The sequence below is a fragment of the Heterodontus francisci genome, chromosome 8 (assembly GCF_036365525.1).
Source record: "Heterodontus francisci isolate sHetFra1 chromosome 8, sHetFra1.hap1, whole genome shotgun sequence".
Classification (NCBI taxonomy): Eukaryota; Metazoa; Chordata; class Chondrichthyes; order Heterodontiformes; family Heterodontidae; genus Heterodontus; species Heterodontus francisci.
This window is the reverse complement of record NC_090378.1, coordinates 63173128-63192997: the sequence shown is the minus strand read 5'-3', so window position 1 is coordinate 63192997 and position 19870 is coordinate 63173128. Positions and strand designations below refer to the sequence as shown.

The window sequence follows — 19870 nt, the reverse complement described above, 5'->3', positions numbered from 1 at the left end:
GCAGCTACCACCTTTGGCAATTTTGTGAAATGCGCATGGGATAACACCAAACTGACCCTTAGACCCATGCGGATGGTTTATAAGGTTTGTATTTACAGCACCTTGCTATATAGCTGTGAAACATGGGTGACTAACAGCTACCAGGAAAAGAAGCTCAATAACTTCCATCTTCGCTGTCTGCGGCACATTATGGGTATATCCTGATAATACAAAAATCACAAATGTGGCAGTCCTCTCAAAGGCAGAGCTCCCAAGAGTGTTGGCACTAATCAAACAGAGGCGGCTTCAGTGAATCAGACACGTCCGCAGGATGGAAGATGGTTGCAAATCCAAGGACATTCTATATAGTAAGGTAACCGGGGCTAGCTCCGCTTCAAGGATGCTTGCAAGCGTGGCACATTTTGTAGATGGAGGGATGCCAACAGACTTGAATGGAATCTACTCCAATAATGGCCTGAGTCTGTTTCCAATCTGTATCACTGGTGCTGATTTTAATCCTTACTGTCTTCCCCAGTGTTGAAGCTACTTGTTTCCAGGAGCAGCTGACACCAGCTTCACTGCTGGGGAGAACCAGACGACCAAAAGCGCCTTTCCCACCCACGTGGTGTGTGACGCAATACGCGGCTGCGCGCCGTCTGACGCAGTGTACGTGGGATGCCAGGCGGCTAATGCGGCGGGACCATGTCGAGTGATTTCTATCTGCGCTATTATGTGGGACACAAGGGCAAGTTTGGCCACGAGTTCTTGGAGTTTGAGTTCAGGCCGGACGGTAAGAGATGTGCGGAATGTTCTGAGTCCGCAGTGTGGCAGTGAAGTCCGAGCCTCGGGAGGTTCTTTGGGTCGGAGTGAAGGCCAGGCCAGGCTCGGCTCGGCTCGGCTCGGCCCGGCCAGGCCCGCGGCTGCTGCTCCTGCATGGCTCTAAATAATGTGCAACAGTAACCCTCCTGTACAACATCCTGACTGTGAAAAAACAGACCCTGTTCATCCTGCACACAGCCTTCTCAGAAACAGACATTATATGCAGGGGCAGGAGGTCTGTGAAGCTCAAGGTTCCCGGAATCTAGGGCAGCATCAATATTCCCAAACACCCTGATGAATGGTCACTGACCTGAAATGTTAACGCTGCTTCTCTCGCCACAGATGCTGCCAGACCTGCTGAGTATTTCCAGCATTTTTTGTTTTTTTATCCCCAAACACCCTGCTGCGTTTGTGTTTTGAGCAACAACATTAATGCATTGGCTGTGATGATCTGAAGATGTGAAACGTATAGTGTTTGTTTTCCCTGCTGGCAATTTTGGCTGGAATTTAGAGCACAGAAACAGGCCATTTGGTCCTCCTGATCGATGCTACTGTTTATGTTCCACACAAGCCTCATCCCACCCTTGATCTCATCCTGTTTGGATATCCTTCATTTCCTTTCTCCCTCATGTGTTTATCTAGTTCCTTAAATGTATCCATAGTCACCTCAGCTACTGCTTGGAGTAGTAAGTTCCACATTCTAACTACTCACTGGATAAAGAAGTTTCTACTGAATTCCTAATTTGATTGATTAGTGATTATCTTATATTTATGACATCCAGTTTTGTTTTCCCTGCAAGTGAATTACGTTTCCTCTTGTGACTCTCACTAGGTGTACTACTCTGTTCTGTCCAGTTTGCAAGCTCTTTTTGGCTCCTGGTCTGGCAAATGCCTTGATTTTAAAATTTTCCTTCTTGTTTTCAAAGACTTCCATGGCTCACTCCTCTCTATCTGTGCCACCTCCTCCAGCCTTACAATTGTCTCAGATCTCTGCCGTTCTCTAATCCTGGTCTCTTGTGCACCCCCAATTTTCTGCACCACCGGTGGCCAAGACTTCAGCTGTCAATGTCCCAAGTTCCTCCCGAAATTTCTCTGCTCTCCAGCTTTCTCTTCTCCTTTAAGATGTTCCTTAAAATCAGCCTCTTTGATTTGGTTTGTGAACACCTGTCGTAATAACGCCTGTGTGGTATGTTAGAGAAACTTGCAAGCCTGTTTGTGAAGGAAACAGAGACTAGGATGCTTTGGTGGGCATTGTTTATTGCTTGTCACAGAGCTTACTTCTGCACTCCTAACAACACCTGTTCAGCCTATTATCTTAAACATCCCAGCTATTTATCATCCATTAACAGAACTTCAGATCCGAACATGGTGAGGTGTCAAATATTGTTAACACTGCTATGAAATGCCTTGGGACATTTTATGTCAAAGGTGCTATATAATTGCAATTTGTTGTTTTGCTGGCAGGACTTGTGTGTGTGTCTGTGTGTGTATATATATATATACACACACACACACAGATATATATACACATACATCCTATTTGCTGGACCATAAGAAATATTTGGGCGTAATCTTCGGGGCATAAGACATATGGCAATTTCAGGTGACTTTTTCGCAGGAAAAAAGTGTGCCATATGGTCCAGCAAATACCTCTCAGAGTGAAATCTAAAAAAGTAACCCGTGCACACCTTTAATGCATACAAACCTACCCCGGAGGAAATAATTACAACATCTCTCCAACCCTACAAAGCCAACCTGGAAGAAATGAAACCACTCTTCCTTTCTTCGCCCCCCCCCCCCCACCACCTTAATTGTTATGTAAATATATTCTGCTTGTAGGTCTAGAAAACATTTCCAATAATATGCAACTTTTCAATGTGGTGCAATGTCATTTCGGTGCAAAAAACTTGAAACATTGGAGGAAAAAGTGCCTAATTGTGGCGTGTCTCAGAATTGAAAGTCATTTTCTTTGGTTTGATATATATGCCTGCACACTCGAGTGAATGGCCAGAACTGCTGGGCAACAGTTAACTTTGGGATCGAATAAAGAATAAATCAGTGGTATAAAGCATAATACAGCTTGGGTCATTTGTGGCAGGCCTGCTTTGTTTCTAGACTTCATTCCTGTGGGACATTGCCAGCGCTGGAATTCAACCTTCCTCCCTCCCCATAATTTTAAAGAATTATCTGTTCTACAATAAGTTTCTTCTTCCTGTGAAGAAGTGGCTTGTCCTGCCATGAAGAGCTCAGTGACATGGGCTCTAAATATGTTCCATTTCTCTGCAGTTACGGAGCTCTGGTGAGATGATCCTTGGAAGAAGTTGCTTTGAATTTAAACTTTTCAGGAAACCTTAGTGAATAACTCTGCTGAAAGTGGATGTTATGTATTTAATAAACACTAATTGCATTTATGAAATTTGCTGTTAAAACAAAAATATACTCAAATTAACAATGCAAACAAATTAAATTGCTAATGATGTCATCAAGAGGGAGTTGCTCAATGTTGGGAATCTCAGGAGGCTGTCTGATATAACGATGTGTTGTCTGATCAGAGTTTAAACTAATATTTGCTTTTGGGAGAGCTTATTTTGAGGGGGTTAATTTCTTGCTCCTGTGCATTCATTTTATATCTATCTCTGTGATGTACGTAAATCAGCTATAAGTAATAATTAAGATCCTAAAATTTTGTTTATTGTTCTGCACACCCTGCCTAAACAGAATAAGGGGTTTTCTTACAGTATCTGCTAATTTATTATCTTGCTGTCCCTAAAATCACCTGGATAATTTGTTTGGAATCAGGCCTTCAAATAGTTGAGCAATCCTGTCATGCAGCTTCTTTATCAGAAAAGGATTTGGTGGATTAGTACTGGAAGCTAGAAATTGTCACAGTGAAATCTTATTGACATTTTTATGATTTTACTGGAAGGTCTACAGTATTGCTTCTCCTCATAAGGCAGTGAGTAGCTGAGCCATGCAGACCAGGAGTTCCCAGGCTCCAGATTTTCTATCCTAAGGCTTTTAAGCTAAAGCTATAGTATAGTTACTTTCTATCAACAGGATCCATTCCTTCCCCATTATTTATATTTTTCAACTATAATATTGCGATACCTGAATGGATGCATGGCAGGATTGCTTGACTGTCTGAATTCCTGTTTTTGGCTGAGTTAGTTCAACCAGCCAACAAATTGTAGTTGGCTTCAGTATCCTTGAGATAGGGAGGGTAGAAGAGTCAATGTTCCTGCTCTTAGTTGGCATTCAGCTACCCCTGCAGAAAAGTACATTTGACTCTGTGGTCAAATAGTTTGCTGACATTCACTGTTCAAGCTTACATGTGAAAGGCGCCCCATGAGATAGATGGGTGACCGGCAACCATGGAATGTTACACCAAGAAGGAGTGAACACCTCAGGCGAGGATAGAAGAAATTGGTAGGAAGGAGGAGAGGGGAGGAAATGGATCGGAATTTCACTAATTCATAGCTTCCAGGGCTAATTGCATCAACAGTTTTCACTTTTCTGCTGAAGGATCTACATGCTTCAGGTTTCACCTTTTTAAACTAAACCTATCACTGACGCAGCATTATCTAGCAGCAGAATCTCTTTACAGCATTAATGGTAGCCTGGGAATGTGCTGCTATCTTAAATACAGGGGGTTAATGTTATGGGGATCAGAGAAAGAGAGAAAATATAAGACGTTAAGAAGTGAATTGGTACCTGGGATTGATATGAATCAAACATATTTCTTATTTGATTGACAGGTAAACTCAGATATGCAAACAACAGCAATTACAAAAATGACGTTATGATTAGGAAGGAGGTAAGCATGGTTGAAACTTTTTATGTTGTGAATTGGAGAAAACTCAATTAATTTTGAAAGTTGAATTCTAAATGGATGTCATTTAGATTGTAAAACAGCTTCTGTTCTGAGATTGGATTTAATTTAAACTTGATGAAAGCTTGTTTTGTAATTTATACAGTTTTATATTTTCTTGTAACTTACCAGTTGGTGCTTTTATAATTGTTATAGGCATATGTCCATAAAAGTGTGATGGAGGAACTAAAGAGAATCATAGAAGACAGTGAAATCACAAAGGAAGATGATGCTTTGTGGCCCCCACCTGACCGAGTAGGTCGACAGGTCAGTATTTTACCCTTTATTTTTCATAAACTCAGAGGAAGCACACATACCGTTAGAATAATTTTTTTTTTAAATCCACCACTTGGCAACTGTTTTGAACTCGCCAGAAAGAACGAGGATAGATTCCAGTTAACAAAAGCTAAAGACATCATGGGTGAAACAGATAGTCTGTAGATTGTGGTGTGTTTTGAGAGATTTTTTAATAATTTTTCTCTCCTGAAGGCGCTAACCCATATTGGAATACACTTCTATGGGGACCCCCCGCAGCCATTTTTTGTTAGACCACGAGTGTTGTATCCAATAGAAATTGGTGACTAGCCATAGATGTGGCTACAGTGACGCTGCTTTAGCAACATGCACTCAAATTTGTGGAAAACGCCTTGCATACACTCACGCTATACTGTTAAATATATTTCATGTGTAAATTTATGTAAAATGTATCACCATTCAGTATTTCTCTTCAAAGTTTGGAATTCTGACATAAATTTATTAGACACGGCACACCTTAATGCGGTTTTCGTCAGCAGTTCTTTAACTTCATCAGAGAGATTGCTACGAATGTTGACTCACAATTCCATTTTACCAGCACAAGAAGGTTATAGTGCACATACAAACACCATGCAAAAATGAGTATTGAGATCACATGTTAGTTTAAGTTCAACTCCAGAGATTTGAGCACAAAATCTAGGTTGACACTCCAGTGCAGTACTGAGAGTGCACTGAACTGTCAGAGGTGCCGTCTTTTGGGTGTAAAATATCCCATGGCATTATTTTTGGTGTTCTGGTCAATATTTATCCCTCAACCAACATTTTTTTAAAAATTATCCGGCTATTATCACGTTACTGTTTGTGGGATTTTGCTGTGTGCAAATTCACCACCGTGTTTCCTACGGTACAACAGTGGCTACATTTCAAAAAATGTTCTATTTCTATATTTTCTATGGAGTACTTTGGGCCGTCCTGAGGTCATGAAAGGCGCTATATAAATGCAAGTTTTTCTTTATTGACAGCACTGTATTAAACACTAAATAGTGATTATTCTCCAAGCCTGTATCGTTGGCCCTCCTCTTCTACATCTTGTTGCTGACTCTCAAAGACATGGGCCGAATGTTACATGCACCCACCCCCCCCCCCCACCAAAAGAGCGGGATGGCGGCGGGGTAGAGCGTAAAATGGAGCGGGAGGCCTGGCGGAGGTGGATTTGCCACTGACTTTTCAGTCGGTGGATGGCTCCCTTCCAACATGGGTAAAATTAAGCCCATCGTCTGCAGATGTGAAATCAGTTTCTATACATGTGCAAATGAGACCCGTTTCTATCTCTCTTAGACTTCTCTGAACCTCTCGACTGCAATTATGTTGTCAAATCATTTGACCAAAGATTCATAGCTTGTCAGAAAGGTACAGCGATAAAAATGGGGGATTTTAACCTACATATAAACTGGAAAAATCAGATGGGCAGCGGTAGCATAGATGAGGAGTACATAGAATGTTTTCGGGATAATTTCTTGGAACAGTACATTCTGGAGCCAACCAGAGAACAGGCTATACTGTACCTGGTATTGTGCAACGAGATAGGATTAATTAATGGCCTCATAGTTAACGTGCCCCTAGGTAGCAGCGATCATAATATGATTGAATCTTACATTCAGTTTGAGGGAGAGAAAAGTGGGTCCAAGACTAGTATTTTAAACTTAAATAAGGGTAATTAGGAGGGCATGAAAGCAGAGCTAGCTAAAGTGAACTGGCAAATTAGGTTAAGGAATAGGTCAATAGAGATGCAGTGGCAGACATTGAAGGGAATATTTCAGAATACACAGAATAGATACATTTCAACGAGAAAGAAAAGTTCCAAGGGTGGGACCCGCCATCCATGTTTAACTAAAACTGTTAAAGATAGTATCAAACTTAAAGAAAAAGCATATAATTGCTCAAAGATGGATGACAGGTCAGAAGATTGGACAGAATATAAAAAACAGCAAAGAATGACTAAAAGATTGATAAGGAAGGTAAAATTAAATTAGAGTACGAGAGAAAGTTAGCTAGAAATATAAAGACAGATAGTAAGAGTTTCTATAGATATTTAAAAAAGAAAAGAGTTAACAAAGTGAGCGTTGGTCCTATAGAAAATGAGTCTGGGGAATTCATAATGGATAATAAGGAGATGGCAGATGAATTGAACAGGTATTTTGCATTGGTCTTCATTCTTGAGGATACAAGTAACATCCCAGTATTAGCTGTAAGTCAGGAAATGGGAGGGAGGAACACAAAATTACAATCACCAGGGAAGTGGTACTGAGCAAATTGTTGGAACTGCAGGCTGACAAGTCCCCGCGTCCTGATGGACTTCATCCTAGGGTATTAAAAGAAGTAGCTAGTGAGATAGTTGATGCATTACTTTTAATTTTCCAAAATTCCCAAGATTCGGGGAAGGTTCCTTTAGATTGGAAAAGAGCAAATGTAACTCCTTTATTCAAAAAGGGAGGGATACAAAGCAGGCCAGTTAGCTTAACATCTGTCTTATGGAAAATGTTAGAAGCTATTATTAAAGACGTTTGCGCAGGGCATTTAGAAAAAATCAAGGTAATCAGGCAGACTCAACATGGTTTTGTGAAAGGGAAATCATGTTTAACCAATTTATTGGAGTTCTTTGAGGGAGTTACATGTGCTGAGGATAAAGGGGAACCAGTGGATGTATTATACTTAGATTTCCAAAAGGCATTTGATAAGGTGCCACATCAAAGGTTATTGCAGAAAATAACAACTCATGGTGTAGGGGTAACATATTGGCATGGATAGAAGATTGGTTAGCTAACAGGAAACGGAGCGTAGGCATAAATGGGTCATTTTCTGGTTAGCAAGATGTAACGAGTGGTGTGCCACAGAGATCTGTGCTGGGGCCTAAACTTTTTACAATTTATGTAAATGACTTAGATGAAGGGACCGAAGGTATGGTTGCTAAATTTGCTGATAACTCAAAGATAGATTAGATTTTTTTAGATTAGAGATACAGCACTGAAACAGGCCCTTCGGCCCACCGAGTCTGTGCCGAACATCAACCACCCATTTATACTAATCCTACACTAATCCCCTATTCCTACCAAACATCCCCACCTGTCCCTATATTTCCCTACCACCTACCTATACTAGTGACAATTTATAATGGCCAATTTACCTATCAACCTGCAAGTCTTTTGGCTTGTGGGAGGAAACCGGAGCACCCGGAGAAAACCCACGCAGACACAGGGAGAACTTGCAAACTCCACACAGGCAGTACCCGGAATCGAACCCGGGTCCCTGGAGCTGTGAGGCTGCGGTGCTAACCACTGCGCCACTGTGCCGCCCATAGGTAGGAAAGTAAGTTGTGAAGAGGACATAAGGGGGCTACAAAGGGATATAGATCGGTTAAGTGAGTGGGCAAAGACCTGGCAAATGGAGTATAATGTGGAAAAGTGTGAAATTGACCACGTTAGCAGAAAGAATAAAAAAGAAACATATTATCTAAATGGTGAGAGATTGCAGAGCTCTGAGATGCAGAGGGATCTGGGTGTCCTAGTGCATGAATCGCAAAAGGTTATATGCAGGTGCAGCATGTAATTAGGAAAGCTAATAGAATGTTGTTGTTTATCGCAAGGGGAATTGAATATAGAAGTAGGGAGGTTATGCTTCAGTTGTACAGGGCATTGGTGAGACCACACCTTATTTAGGGAAGGATGTAAATACGTTGGAGGCAGTAAAGAGAAGGTTTACTGGACTTATACCTGGAATGGGCAGGCTGTCTTACGAGGAAAGATTGGACAGGCTCGGCTTGTATCTGCTGGAATTTAGAAGAGTAAAAGGTGACTTGATTGAAACATATAAGATCCTGAGGGGTCTTGAAAGGGTGGATGTGGAAAGGATGTTTCCCCTTGTGGGAGAATCTAGAACTAGGGGTCATTGTTGAAAAATAAGGGGTCGCCCATTTAAGACAGAGATGAGGAGAAATTTTTTCTCTGAGGGTCGTGAGTCTTTGGAATTCTCTTCCTCAAAAGGCAGTGGAAGCAGAGTCTTTGAATATTTTTAAGGCAGAGGTAGATAGGTTCTTGATAAGTAAGGGAGTCGGTGAAAATGTAGGATAATCAGTTCAGCCATGAACTTATTGAATGGTGGAGCAGGCTCGAGGGGGCCGAGTGGGCTACTCCTCCTAATTCGTATGTTTATAGCTTCTTTCAAGTTAACATGGGGAAAACTGAAGCCATGGTCTTTTGGCCTCCACTACCCGTCACTCTGTTGGACTGAACCAAATTGTTTGCATTCTTTTATACATGGCCTCCAATGCCTTAATATACCTGCAACTATCTTTTATACACAAGAAGAAACCCCTTATTAGCACCTGTCATGCAGGCCCCCACCTGCCAAGAATGAGGCATATTAATTTTGTCATATGAACATTGATTTCAAACTTGCTGGGCAGAAGAGAAGGCCTGTTACAAGAGCATCCAGACACTTAGCTGAAAAATATTTGCATATTAATAGACAGTGCTTGTGGAGACAAAAGGACCATTCCCTGACACATTCAACCCACAATGGATTTTGATCACCAGACAGTGAAGGTGTAAGAGCATTCCAAAGACTGCTAAGGTGATACAATCCACAAAAGCCAGGAATGGTTAAACCAGCTGGTCACATGACTAACCGGCTGATCCAGTGTTTTTTGAACTAGCCACAGAGTTTTTGAACACAAAGACTGTTTGCTCCTGGAGTGAGAAGATCTCTCCTGTCCTCATCTCTTTCTCACAAGCCTCTGAGAACACAAGTCTCCTACCTCGAACAAGGTTCAAGAAGAATACTGGGCCCCAACGAAAAGCAAGACCTACCTATAATCAAGGACTTTACAGCGAACTCGAAGAACAGTAACCAAAACCATCTTCAGATATTGCCTCAAGCTTTTCCACTTTATTTCTTCTGCTCTTTTCTGTCTCTATCTGCACGTGTGTATCATATATGCATGCTAGTGTCGGCACGTCGCGTATCCATAAGCGTTAACCGAATTAGAGTTTAAGTTTCTTTGCCTTATAATTGGAAAGCAATGAACAAGAATTCACTAAGGGGGATCTAAAAAAACGGTGTGTTTAAAATTAAACCCTGTTACTGTAAGACCAGATGAAGGCTGTGAGGGAACCCTAGACCCCTTTCTCACCGGGTCATAACACACCTCTTTATGAAAAAAAAAATTATATTTATTTTGAATTTTATTTTGGTTGTTATGGTGGGGGTCACCCAGAGCAATCTGCAGGCAATGTTCTCACTCAAGGAGCAATCCACATACTATTCAGAGGCAAGTTAAAATACATTATGATAAATGGCTCCCTGGTGGCAAAAGTGCTGCTTAGATTGGAACTAAGGTATACACGCAGGAAGGTCCCAGTCTTTCCCCGTTACAAACATCAGCCACTACAGCACTGAGGCAGTATAATTGGATTCATTTTTACTGAATTTGGGAGGGTAAACCAGGGCTCAGTTCAACTCTAAGCTGAGTTTCAGACCCCCTGTTCTCCTCCACAAAGGCTACTGTCATCTCTGCAACACTGCCTACCTCTATCTCAGCCCCTTTGCCATTGAAACCCTTGTACCTGTTTTTGTCACTTCCAGACTTGACTACACCAATGTATTCTTCACTGGCCTCCATAAATTCCAGCCTGTCCAAAATGCCACTGCGTCCTGTTACTTTCCTCTCAAGTCCAGCTCACTTTGCAATCCTGTCTTTGTTGATCGACATTAGCTTTCTGGCCTCCAGTATATTATATTGAAAATCCTCACATTGAAATTTCTTCATGGCCTTGTTCCAGCTTAGCTCTCCTGCCTTTTGCGATTCATTGCCCTCAAACTCACTTGTTCTTTGGACATGAATTTTTGTGCATCACAGTTGTCGACCATTGGCGGCAGAACCTTCAGCTACACAAGTTGTAGTGTCTGGAATTCTTTTCCTAAACTTCTGCCCCTCCACCTCCTTTAAAAGCCTTTCCAAACTCTTCTGTTAGACCAAACTTTCTGCCATTCTTCCTAATCTCTCCCTTTCCAGCCAGTTTCCATTTTCTTCTGCCTGCCTTTTAAGTGCCTTGGGACTTTTGTTACATTAAAGGTGCAATATAAATTCTAGTCATTGTTGATAAGAGGAAAGAAAATTTATGTGCATGGAAAATGAGAGAGATCTGGGCTCCTTTGACAAATTGAAGTTATCGCAACAATGTTTGGTGGCAATGAGTAAAGAAAATCAGATGTTGGGATGTAGTAAAGGTCAATATTGAGCCAAAATAGTGAGATAATCTGCCACTTTATAAATCATTGGTGTGACTGCACTTAGAGAATTTTGTACAGTTCTGGTTGCCTCAGTACAAAAAGGATATTGTAGCTATTCAAAGGACACAGAAGAAAGCAAGCAGAATGACTGAAGGAATGGAGGCCTTGTTAGGAGCGATTATATAATTTGGGCACGTTCACTGGAAAAGAGAAGGTTGAGAGATGATATTACAGCTTTTAGGTGTCTAAAGGAACTAGATAACGTAGACATAACAATTTATGTAACCTTGTCCAGAACAGTAAATTCAAAACTAATCAGTGGAAACAATGGCCAGGATTTCTCCCTCGGCGGGCGGGAGCCGTCCACTGACTGAAAAGTCGTTGGCGAACTTGCTTCCGCCTGGCCTGGGGATCCGACCCGCATTTTGCAGTTCCCCGGCCTTTAACTGTTATGAGGCGGGACTTCCACTCACTTGGTGCAGGAAGTCCCACCTCTTGGAGCTGTCCGCCAATCAGCAGGCTGGCAGCTCTTCGTCCCAGCAGTGCCATCGAAAGCAGTGGCCACTGCTGGGACTACAGTCCAGCTTCAAGAAGATGATGTTGGGGAGCCCCAGAACCAAGGTAAGTTTTTGTTGCCTCGCTGGGGGTGATCGGTCGGGCCCCAGTGAGGCAAGGGTGGTGGACTGGAGGGGTGGGGGTGCGGGGTGCGTGTTGTGTATTGGGGGTGGTTAGGGCAGCGGGGGCAGCCCTCCATTGGGCACAGGGTGCCCAATCATGAAGGCCCCCTCACCCGAGGCTGTCAGAGAGCCGCCTGCTTTTGTCATGCGGCTTTTCTCGGACCTGGGCCACCCGCTTGCCAAGGGTAAAACCCGTGGTGGCGGTTGGCTGGCCTGGTTTTCACCACTACCTTGCGTAAAATGGCGGCGAAGGCGGGAGCAGGTCAGGAAGGGCCCCCTGAGCCTCCCGCTCCATTTCCCCCCTTCCCGCTCTTTTGGTGGGGGGGGGTGCGTAAAATTCCGGCCAATATTTCAGTGAATGAGTGGTCAATCCATAGAATGGACTGCATAGGGAGACAGAGGAAACAGATAGTTGATTAATTCAAATGCAAATTAGATAGATTTATTTCCAAAAATAACATTTTGGGATACAATATGAGTAATTTGAGATATGATATATGGTAAGTAGTATTCTTGGGAGGGACAGGTGTCTTTGGATCTACGGTTCCCAAAGATCTCCACCATTGGGATCTTCCTTGGGGCATGTCTGGGCCTGGCGTAGACTAATTGATAATGATTGATTGCTATGATTAGTTTACAACTCCATTATTTTTGTATCATGTAACTAAATATGGAAGTTGAATTAAATAGACTTTAGTCTTTTTTCATCTAGCAATTCTGATACTCTTTATTCAGTTAGGGGATGCTTGACAACCAAGACCAAAGATGATACACAGGGCACCTATATATGCACACTTTACAGTTGCACAGTGAGCAGACGCAGCAGCCCTGTCATCACCAGATAATGTTGTTTATTTTTAGAGGTTGAGGTTGAGGGATGAATGTTGGCCAGGATGTTTTGAAAGCTCTTCTACTCCTCTTTGAATATTTTCATGGGATTTTTTACATCTACCTGAGGGGGCATACAGGTCCTAAGTTTAATGTCTCATCAGAAAGATGGTGTGTTCAACACTCAGCACTCCCACAGCAGAGGACTGAAGAGTCAGCTTAGATTATAGGCTCAGGTTTCTGGAGGTGGACTTTGTTTCGAGATCTTCAGACTCAAAGAAGAGATTGCCACCACTGCAAACACCTGTGGCCTGCATTAGCAGTTATTTGGTAGGGTGCTGAAAGTTATTGAATGATTAATTATGATGGAATTAACACAGAATTTGTCTAAAAATCTGCAATCAATCATCAGAAGATGTCAGTACACAGTATTTGAATAAATCCATATTTTGTGCTGCGCTGTTGATTGTGGAACCTCCTTAAATGTATGCTAATCTTTCATATTTTGTTTATAACAGGAGTTAGAGATTGTAATAGGAGATGAACATATTTCATTTACAACATCTAAGATTGGGTCTCTAATTGATGTAAACCAATCCAAGTAAGTGTTATTTGGGTAATAATGTATAAATTATAAAAAAATTCAACTGTGGAGAACAGTATATTGCTGTAACAATTGGTCTTATGTTTTGGGTTAAACCATCTACTTCTAAAAGTAAAGTGCTTATAACTGTGTTCAGCCAATGTGACAGTTAGGCTGCTGCAATTGGTGTCAGCATCTCTGTGCTATAGATGAGAAGAATCAGCTTAGAATCCTTCTCATGGACATTATGAATTGACACCCTGGAAAGTCCATGTCTGGGAACAGACTTGAATTTGGTTGAGATTCACCCACAGCCAGACACCTTGCTCATGAGGTTCAGATCCACATATGAAGAATGGCCACTTTAATGAGTTATTGAAAAATGTCAACTGCATCTGGAAATGCATCCCAGAATGAATGTATTTGGGATGGAAGGAGACATAGTCTGTTAGGAGAAAAAATCAAAATGTGAAGATATAAAATAGAGATTGTTTTTTATTCATTCATGGGTAGTGACATGGCTAGCATTTATTGCCCATCCTTAAATGTAGCAGTTAGGTACACCTGAGTGGCTTGCTAGGTCATTTCAGAGAGCAGTTAGGAGTCAACCACATTGTTGTGGATCTGAGTCACATATAGGCCAGACAAGTAAGAACAGCAGATTTCATTGCCTTAAGCCTTTAACGACAGTCCAGTAGTTACTGGGTTAGCATTACTGATAGATGCTTTTTTATTCCAGATTTATTTAATTAACTGAATTTAATTTCCCCAACTGGGATTTGAACTCATGGATCCAGATAATTATCCAGACTTATGGATTATTAGTCCAATAACATAACCACTATGCTACCACACTACTTTTTTGCAGGGTATCAGTTAGATAGAAATTTGGCTGATTTGTTTTTAACTATTGTAATTCTAATTGCATGCCTTTTCTAAATGGAAAAAAAAATGTTTGCATCTAGGGATCCAGAGGGTCTGCGAGTATTCTACTACCTGGTCCAGGACTTAAAATGTTTAGTTTTCAGTCTCATTGGGCTGCACTTCAAGATCAAGCCTATCTAAGAGTTTGGTGTTCACACAGGATGATGGATTGGGGATGGACTGGAGGGGGAAGAGATGGGCTGGCAAGAATTGTATGTGTTGCAGCAACTAACTTTATCTAATGTGGATTGTGGATTTGGTAAATTTTTTTATGTGAATATATAACAATTCCATCTTGTTTATAAAACACTTTAATTTCTTTTTTATATTAAAATAAACTTCATTGGATAAATTTGTGTGGTTTGTATGCTGGAATAAAAAAATTAATAAAAATATGTGGATGGTGTTGCCATTTCCTAATGTATTCGTATCACCAAAGGGCCATCTGGTTATACATTTAAGCAAAAGGTCTAAGTTCAAACTAATAGCGTAATTTACTGCACTGAGCTTTAAGTATTTTACTGTATCTAGAAAGCAAATGTCTGCTTTCTGGCATTTAAAAGTTCTAGCTAACCATGTGTTGTAAATGTCTTGTCGGTTTCATGTTTAGAAACTAGTAAAATGCCAAATTAAGCCTTTGGTGATGTTTTCATTTTAACAGCAAGCAGTAAATTTGAAGGTTTATTTATAGAAAGCTGGTTCCAAGGGTTTATTGTGAATAACTTAAGTTTGTTTTTAAAATTATTTAATGGGATGCAGGCATTGCTGGCAAGGCCAGCATTTGTTGCCCATCCCTAATTGTACTTGAACTGAGTGGCTTGCCAGGCTATTTCAGAGGGCAGTTAAGAGTCAGCCACATTTGCAGTGGGTCTGGGATCACATGTAGACCAGACATGGATGGCAGATTTCCTTCCCTCGTGAACCAGATGGGGTTTTTTTTGCAACAATCGACAATGGTCACCAATAGACTTAGCTTTTTTTTTAAATTCCAGATTTTTAAAAATTAATTGAATTCAGATTTCACCATCTGCCATGGTGGAATTTGAACCCATGTCCCCAGAACATTAGCCTGGACATCTGAATTATTAATCCAGTGACATTATCACTATGCCACCGCCTCCCCTCAGGTACTCTGTCCTCAAGCTGCGGCTTCAATACTGAAGCTGCTTTCCTGTGATGGCAGAGATGCTGCCACTTCAAGTGACAACAGCAACGTGATGGGCAGTGAATTAATTCTTTACCAAGATAGTGACTGGTGGGCTCTCCTTTGCTTTGGTGATGGTGGGAATCATTAAAAATCCTGTTTTTTGTTCTTTCACTAGTGCCATAGTATCTCATCTAACATTTTTATATACAAAGAAATTCACAGAATTGTTACAGTGCAGAAGGAAGCCATTCAGTGTCCACACTGGCTCTCCAAAAGAGCAATTCCCTCAGTTCCATTCCCCAGCTATCTCCCCATAACCCTGCACATTCTTCCTTTTCATATAACTCTCTAATTCCCTTTTGAATGCCTCAATTGAACCTGCCTCCACCATGTTCTCAAGCAGCGCATTCCAGACCTTAACCACTCGCTGCGTGAAAAGGTTTTTCCTCATGTCACTTTTGCTTCTCTTACCAAATACTTTAAATCTGTGCCCTCTCATTCTCAATCCTTTCATGAGTGGGAACAGTTTCTCTCTCGCTACTCTGTCCTCATCCCTCATAATTTTGAATATCTCTATCAAATCACCCTATGAACCTTCTCCAAGGAAAACGATCCTAACTTCTCCAAGCTGTCTTCATAACTGAAATTCCTCATACCTGGAACCATTCTCGTGAATCTTTTCTGTACTCTCTCCAATGCCCTCACATCTTTCCTAACGTGTGGCACCCAGAACTGGACGCGATACTCCAGCTAAGGCCGGACTAGTGTCTTATACAAGTTCAACATAACTTCCTTGCTCTTGTACTCTATGCCACTATTAATAAAGCCCAGGACACTCTATGCTTCATTAACTGCTCTCTCAACATGTCCTGCCACCTTCAATGACTTATGCACATATACAGCTAGGTCCCTCTGCTCCTGCATCCCCATTAGAATTGTACCCTTTATTCTATTTTGTCTCTCCATATTCTTCCTACCAAAATGAATCACTTTACATTTCTCTGCATTAAACTTCATCTGCCACCTGTCTGCCCATTCCACCAACTTGTCTATGACCTTTTGAAGTTCTATACTATTCTCACAATGCTTCTAAGTTTCATATCAAATTGTGCTCATTTGTTTGATTTCTGTTTTGACTGGAATATCAGAGTCATCTAGGACTGGTTTATATAAATGAATATAAATAAGGTGGATGAGTTTTTTAAAATAATGTTCAAAGCACTGGACGTTTATCCATTCCTTTGTACTATGATGATAAGTGCACAGCATGAAAGAATGGTAGGGTAATAGATTTGACATCACCTGTGGCGGGATGGAGATTTCTTTTTCATACATGGTGTTAAATTCTTAATCTACTATCCAGCTTGCAGGGAAGGTAAATCATGGCTCACTACCTAACATTGCCTAATAGTCAGCTGAGAGCAGACACTGGGCTGTAGAACAACAGAAGTTGGTGTATAACCTGAAAGAAATATGAAAAAATAGATTCATATCCTTATGTGATAAAGGGAAGATATGGACACAATATTAAATTTGTGAAGACAAATACAATGCTCCAGTATTCAAAAGAAACTGATGTACATTCTTATATTTTAAAGGAAAATTTACTGTTTAGTGGACGCATAGTTCTAATAATTTTGCTTTTCAGAAACATAACTTTTCAGTATATTACATTTTTCTCTGTATATTTGGCTGCACAGAGAGATTTTTATTTTCTCAAAGTGCTGAAAACTACCTGATGCCAAAGGGATGTGGAGAGAGCAGGGTTTTTAAAAAGAAAAATGCTTCAAGGCTTGTTAGCTGATTTCAGTTATGTACTAGTTGAGACACAACAACTTGCATCTGAATTCCTTGTCTATGATGTAGAAAAATCAGCCAGGGATCCTGACGATCACTGCGATGGTTCATTTGAAAAATGGCACTTGAGTACGATAAGAGAGCCAGAAGTGCCTAAGGAACATAACAGCATAAATTAGAGACTTTGGTAAAGAAGACAAAAACATGACACAAAATGAAGAGCTAAATTTCTGGAGGAATTATTTAACTGAAGTATGTGTGAATTGATATATTTTAAATAGAGGAAAACCGCATTCTCTCTCTTTCCCCCCCCCCCCCCCCCCCCGCCCCCAAACTTTCCAAAATAAAACCATCAAGGTCTTATTGGAGTACTGCCTTCCTTTAATGGAAGTTCTAGTGGCTACTTGATAGATTCCTTCACGATTATGATGGGTAATGATAAGGCAAATAATAGATTGCTTCCACTGGTCATTGAGATTGCAAAAAGGCTGTCAATTTAAGATACAGTAATTATAAAAATTAGGATGCTGACAAAAAATGTTTTCAGTTGGTTAAAAGTTGTAATTCTCTGCCATAAACCATACTTGATGCAGAGTTCATAAATTCTTTTGGAAGATAATTAGTTGTTTGAAAAGATGTATTAAAGGATGAACTAGTTGGCTTTTTACAAATCAGTAGCTTTATGGTTACTTTTACTGATGCTGGGTTTTTATTTATGGATTAAAATTAAATTCAAATTCTCAAAGTGCCATGGTGAAACTGAACTCATGTTACATAGAAATAAAAGCAAAATACTGCGGATGCTGGAAATCTGAAATAAAAACAAGAAATGCAGGAACCACTCAGCAGGTCTGGCAGCATCTGTGGAAAGAGAAGCAGAGTTAACGTTTCAGGTCAGTGACCCTTCTTTGGAACTAGCAAATATTAGAAATGTCAAAGGTTATAAGCAAGTGAGGCGGGGGTGGGGCAAGAGATAACAAAGGAGAAGGTGTAGATTGGATAAGGCCACATAGCTGACCAAAAGGTTATGGAGCAAAGGCAAACAATGTGTTAATGGTGTGTTGAAAGACAAAGCATTAGTACAGATAGGGTGAAGGTTGAACAGCAGCAAGTACGGACATGAAAAAAAACAGTGGGTAAGCAAACTGAACAAACTAAGATGAAATGAAATAAACATGAAAAAATAGTTGTAAAAAATGTAAAAAAGAAAAAAAAACTAAAAATAAAAGTAAAATGGGGGGCCCGTCATGCTCTGAAATTATTGAGCTCAATGTTCAGTCCGGCAGGCTGTAGTGTGCCTAATCGGTAAATGAGATGCTGTTCCTCGAGCTTGCGTTGATGTTCACTGGAACATTGCAGCAATCCCAGGACAGAGATGTGAGCATGAGAGCAGAGGGGAGTGTTGAAATGGCAAGCAACCGGAAGCTCAGGGTCCTGCTTGCGGACTGAGCGGAGGTGTTCCACAAAGTGGTCACCCAGTCTGCGTTTTGTCTCCCCAATGTAGAGGAGACCATATTGTGAGCAGCGAATACAGTATACTACATTGAAAGAAGTACAAGTAAATCGCTGCTTCACCTGAAAGGAGTGTTTGGGGCCTGGGGTAGTGAGGAGAGAGGAGGTAAATGGGCAGGTATTACACCTCCTGCGATTGCAGGGGAAGGTGCCATGGGATGAGGTGGTGTGGGTAATGGAGGAGTGGACCAGGGTGTCGCGGAGGGAACGATCCCTTCGGAATGCTGACAGGGGAAGGGAGGGGAAGATGCGTTTGGTAGTGGCATCACGCTGGAGGTGCTGGGAATGGCGGAGGATGATCCTTTGGATATGGAGGCTGATGGGGTGGAAAGTGAAGACAAGGGGAACCCTGTCATGGTTCTGGGAGGGAGGGGAAGGGGTGAGTGTAGAGGTGCGGGAAATGGGCCGGACACGGTTGAGGGCCCTGTCAACACCAGTGGGGGGAAATCCTCGGCTGAGGAAAAAGGAAGTCATATCAGAAGCACCGTCATGGAAGGTAGCATCATCAGAGCAGATGCGTCGGAAACAGAGAAACTGGGAGAATGGAATAGAGTCCTTACAGGAGGTAGGGTGTGAAGAAGTGTAGTCGAGGTAGCTGTGGGAGTCGGTGGGCTTATAATGGATATTAGTAGACAACCTATCCCCAGAGATGGAGACAGAGAAGTCGAGGAAGGGAAGGGAAGTGTCAGAGATGGACCATGTAAAGGTGAGAGAAGGGTGGAAATTGGAAGTAAAGTTGATAAAGTTTGCCAGTTCGGGGCGGGAGCAGGAAACGGCACCGATACAGTCATCAATGTACCAGAAAAAGAGTTGGGGGAGGGGGCCTGAGTAGGACTGGAACAAAGAATGCTCGACATATCCGACAAAAAGACAGGCATAACTAGGACCCATGCGGGTACCCATAGCAACACCTTTTACTTGAAGGAAGTGGGTGGAGTTGAAGAAGTTGTTCAATGTGAGAACAAGTTCAGCCAGGCGGAGGAGGGTGGTGGTGGATGGGGACTGGTTGGGCCTCTGTTCAAGGAAGAAGCGGAGAGCCCTTAAACCATCCTGGTGGGGGATGGAGGTGTAGAGCGATTGGACATCCATAGTGAAGAGGAGGTGGTTGGGACCAGGTGCGGCCTCACCAATGCTCTATACAATTGAAGCAAGACTTCTTTGCTCTTGTATCCAAATGCACTTGCAATAAAGGC

At 41.6% G+C, this 19870-nt stretch overlaps 1 protein-coding gene across 1 annotated transcript; it reads left to right on the top strand.

Annotated features, from left to right (window-relative positions):
• Positions 1–629: 629 nt before the first annotated feature.
• Positions 630–14854, top strand: magoh (mago homolog, exon junction complex subunit). Its single transcript, XM_068036430.1, has 5 exons — positions 630–769; positions 4554–4612; positions 4823–4933; positions 13233–13315; positions 14263–14854. The coding sequence occupies exons 1-5, from the start codon at positions 682–684 to the stop codon at positions 14360–14362; spliced, it is 441 nt and encodes a 146-aa protein (XP_067892531.1). The 5' UTR covers positions 630–681; the 3' UTR covers positions 14363–14854.
• The last annotated feature ends 5016 nt before the right edge of the window (positions 14855–19870 follow it).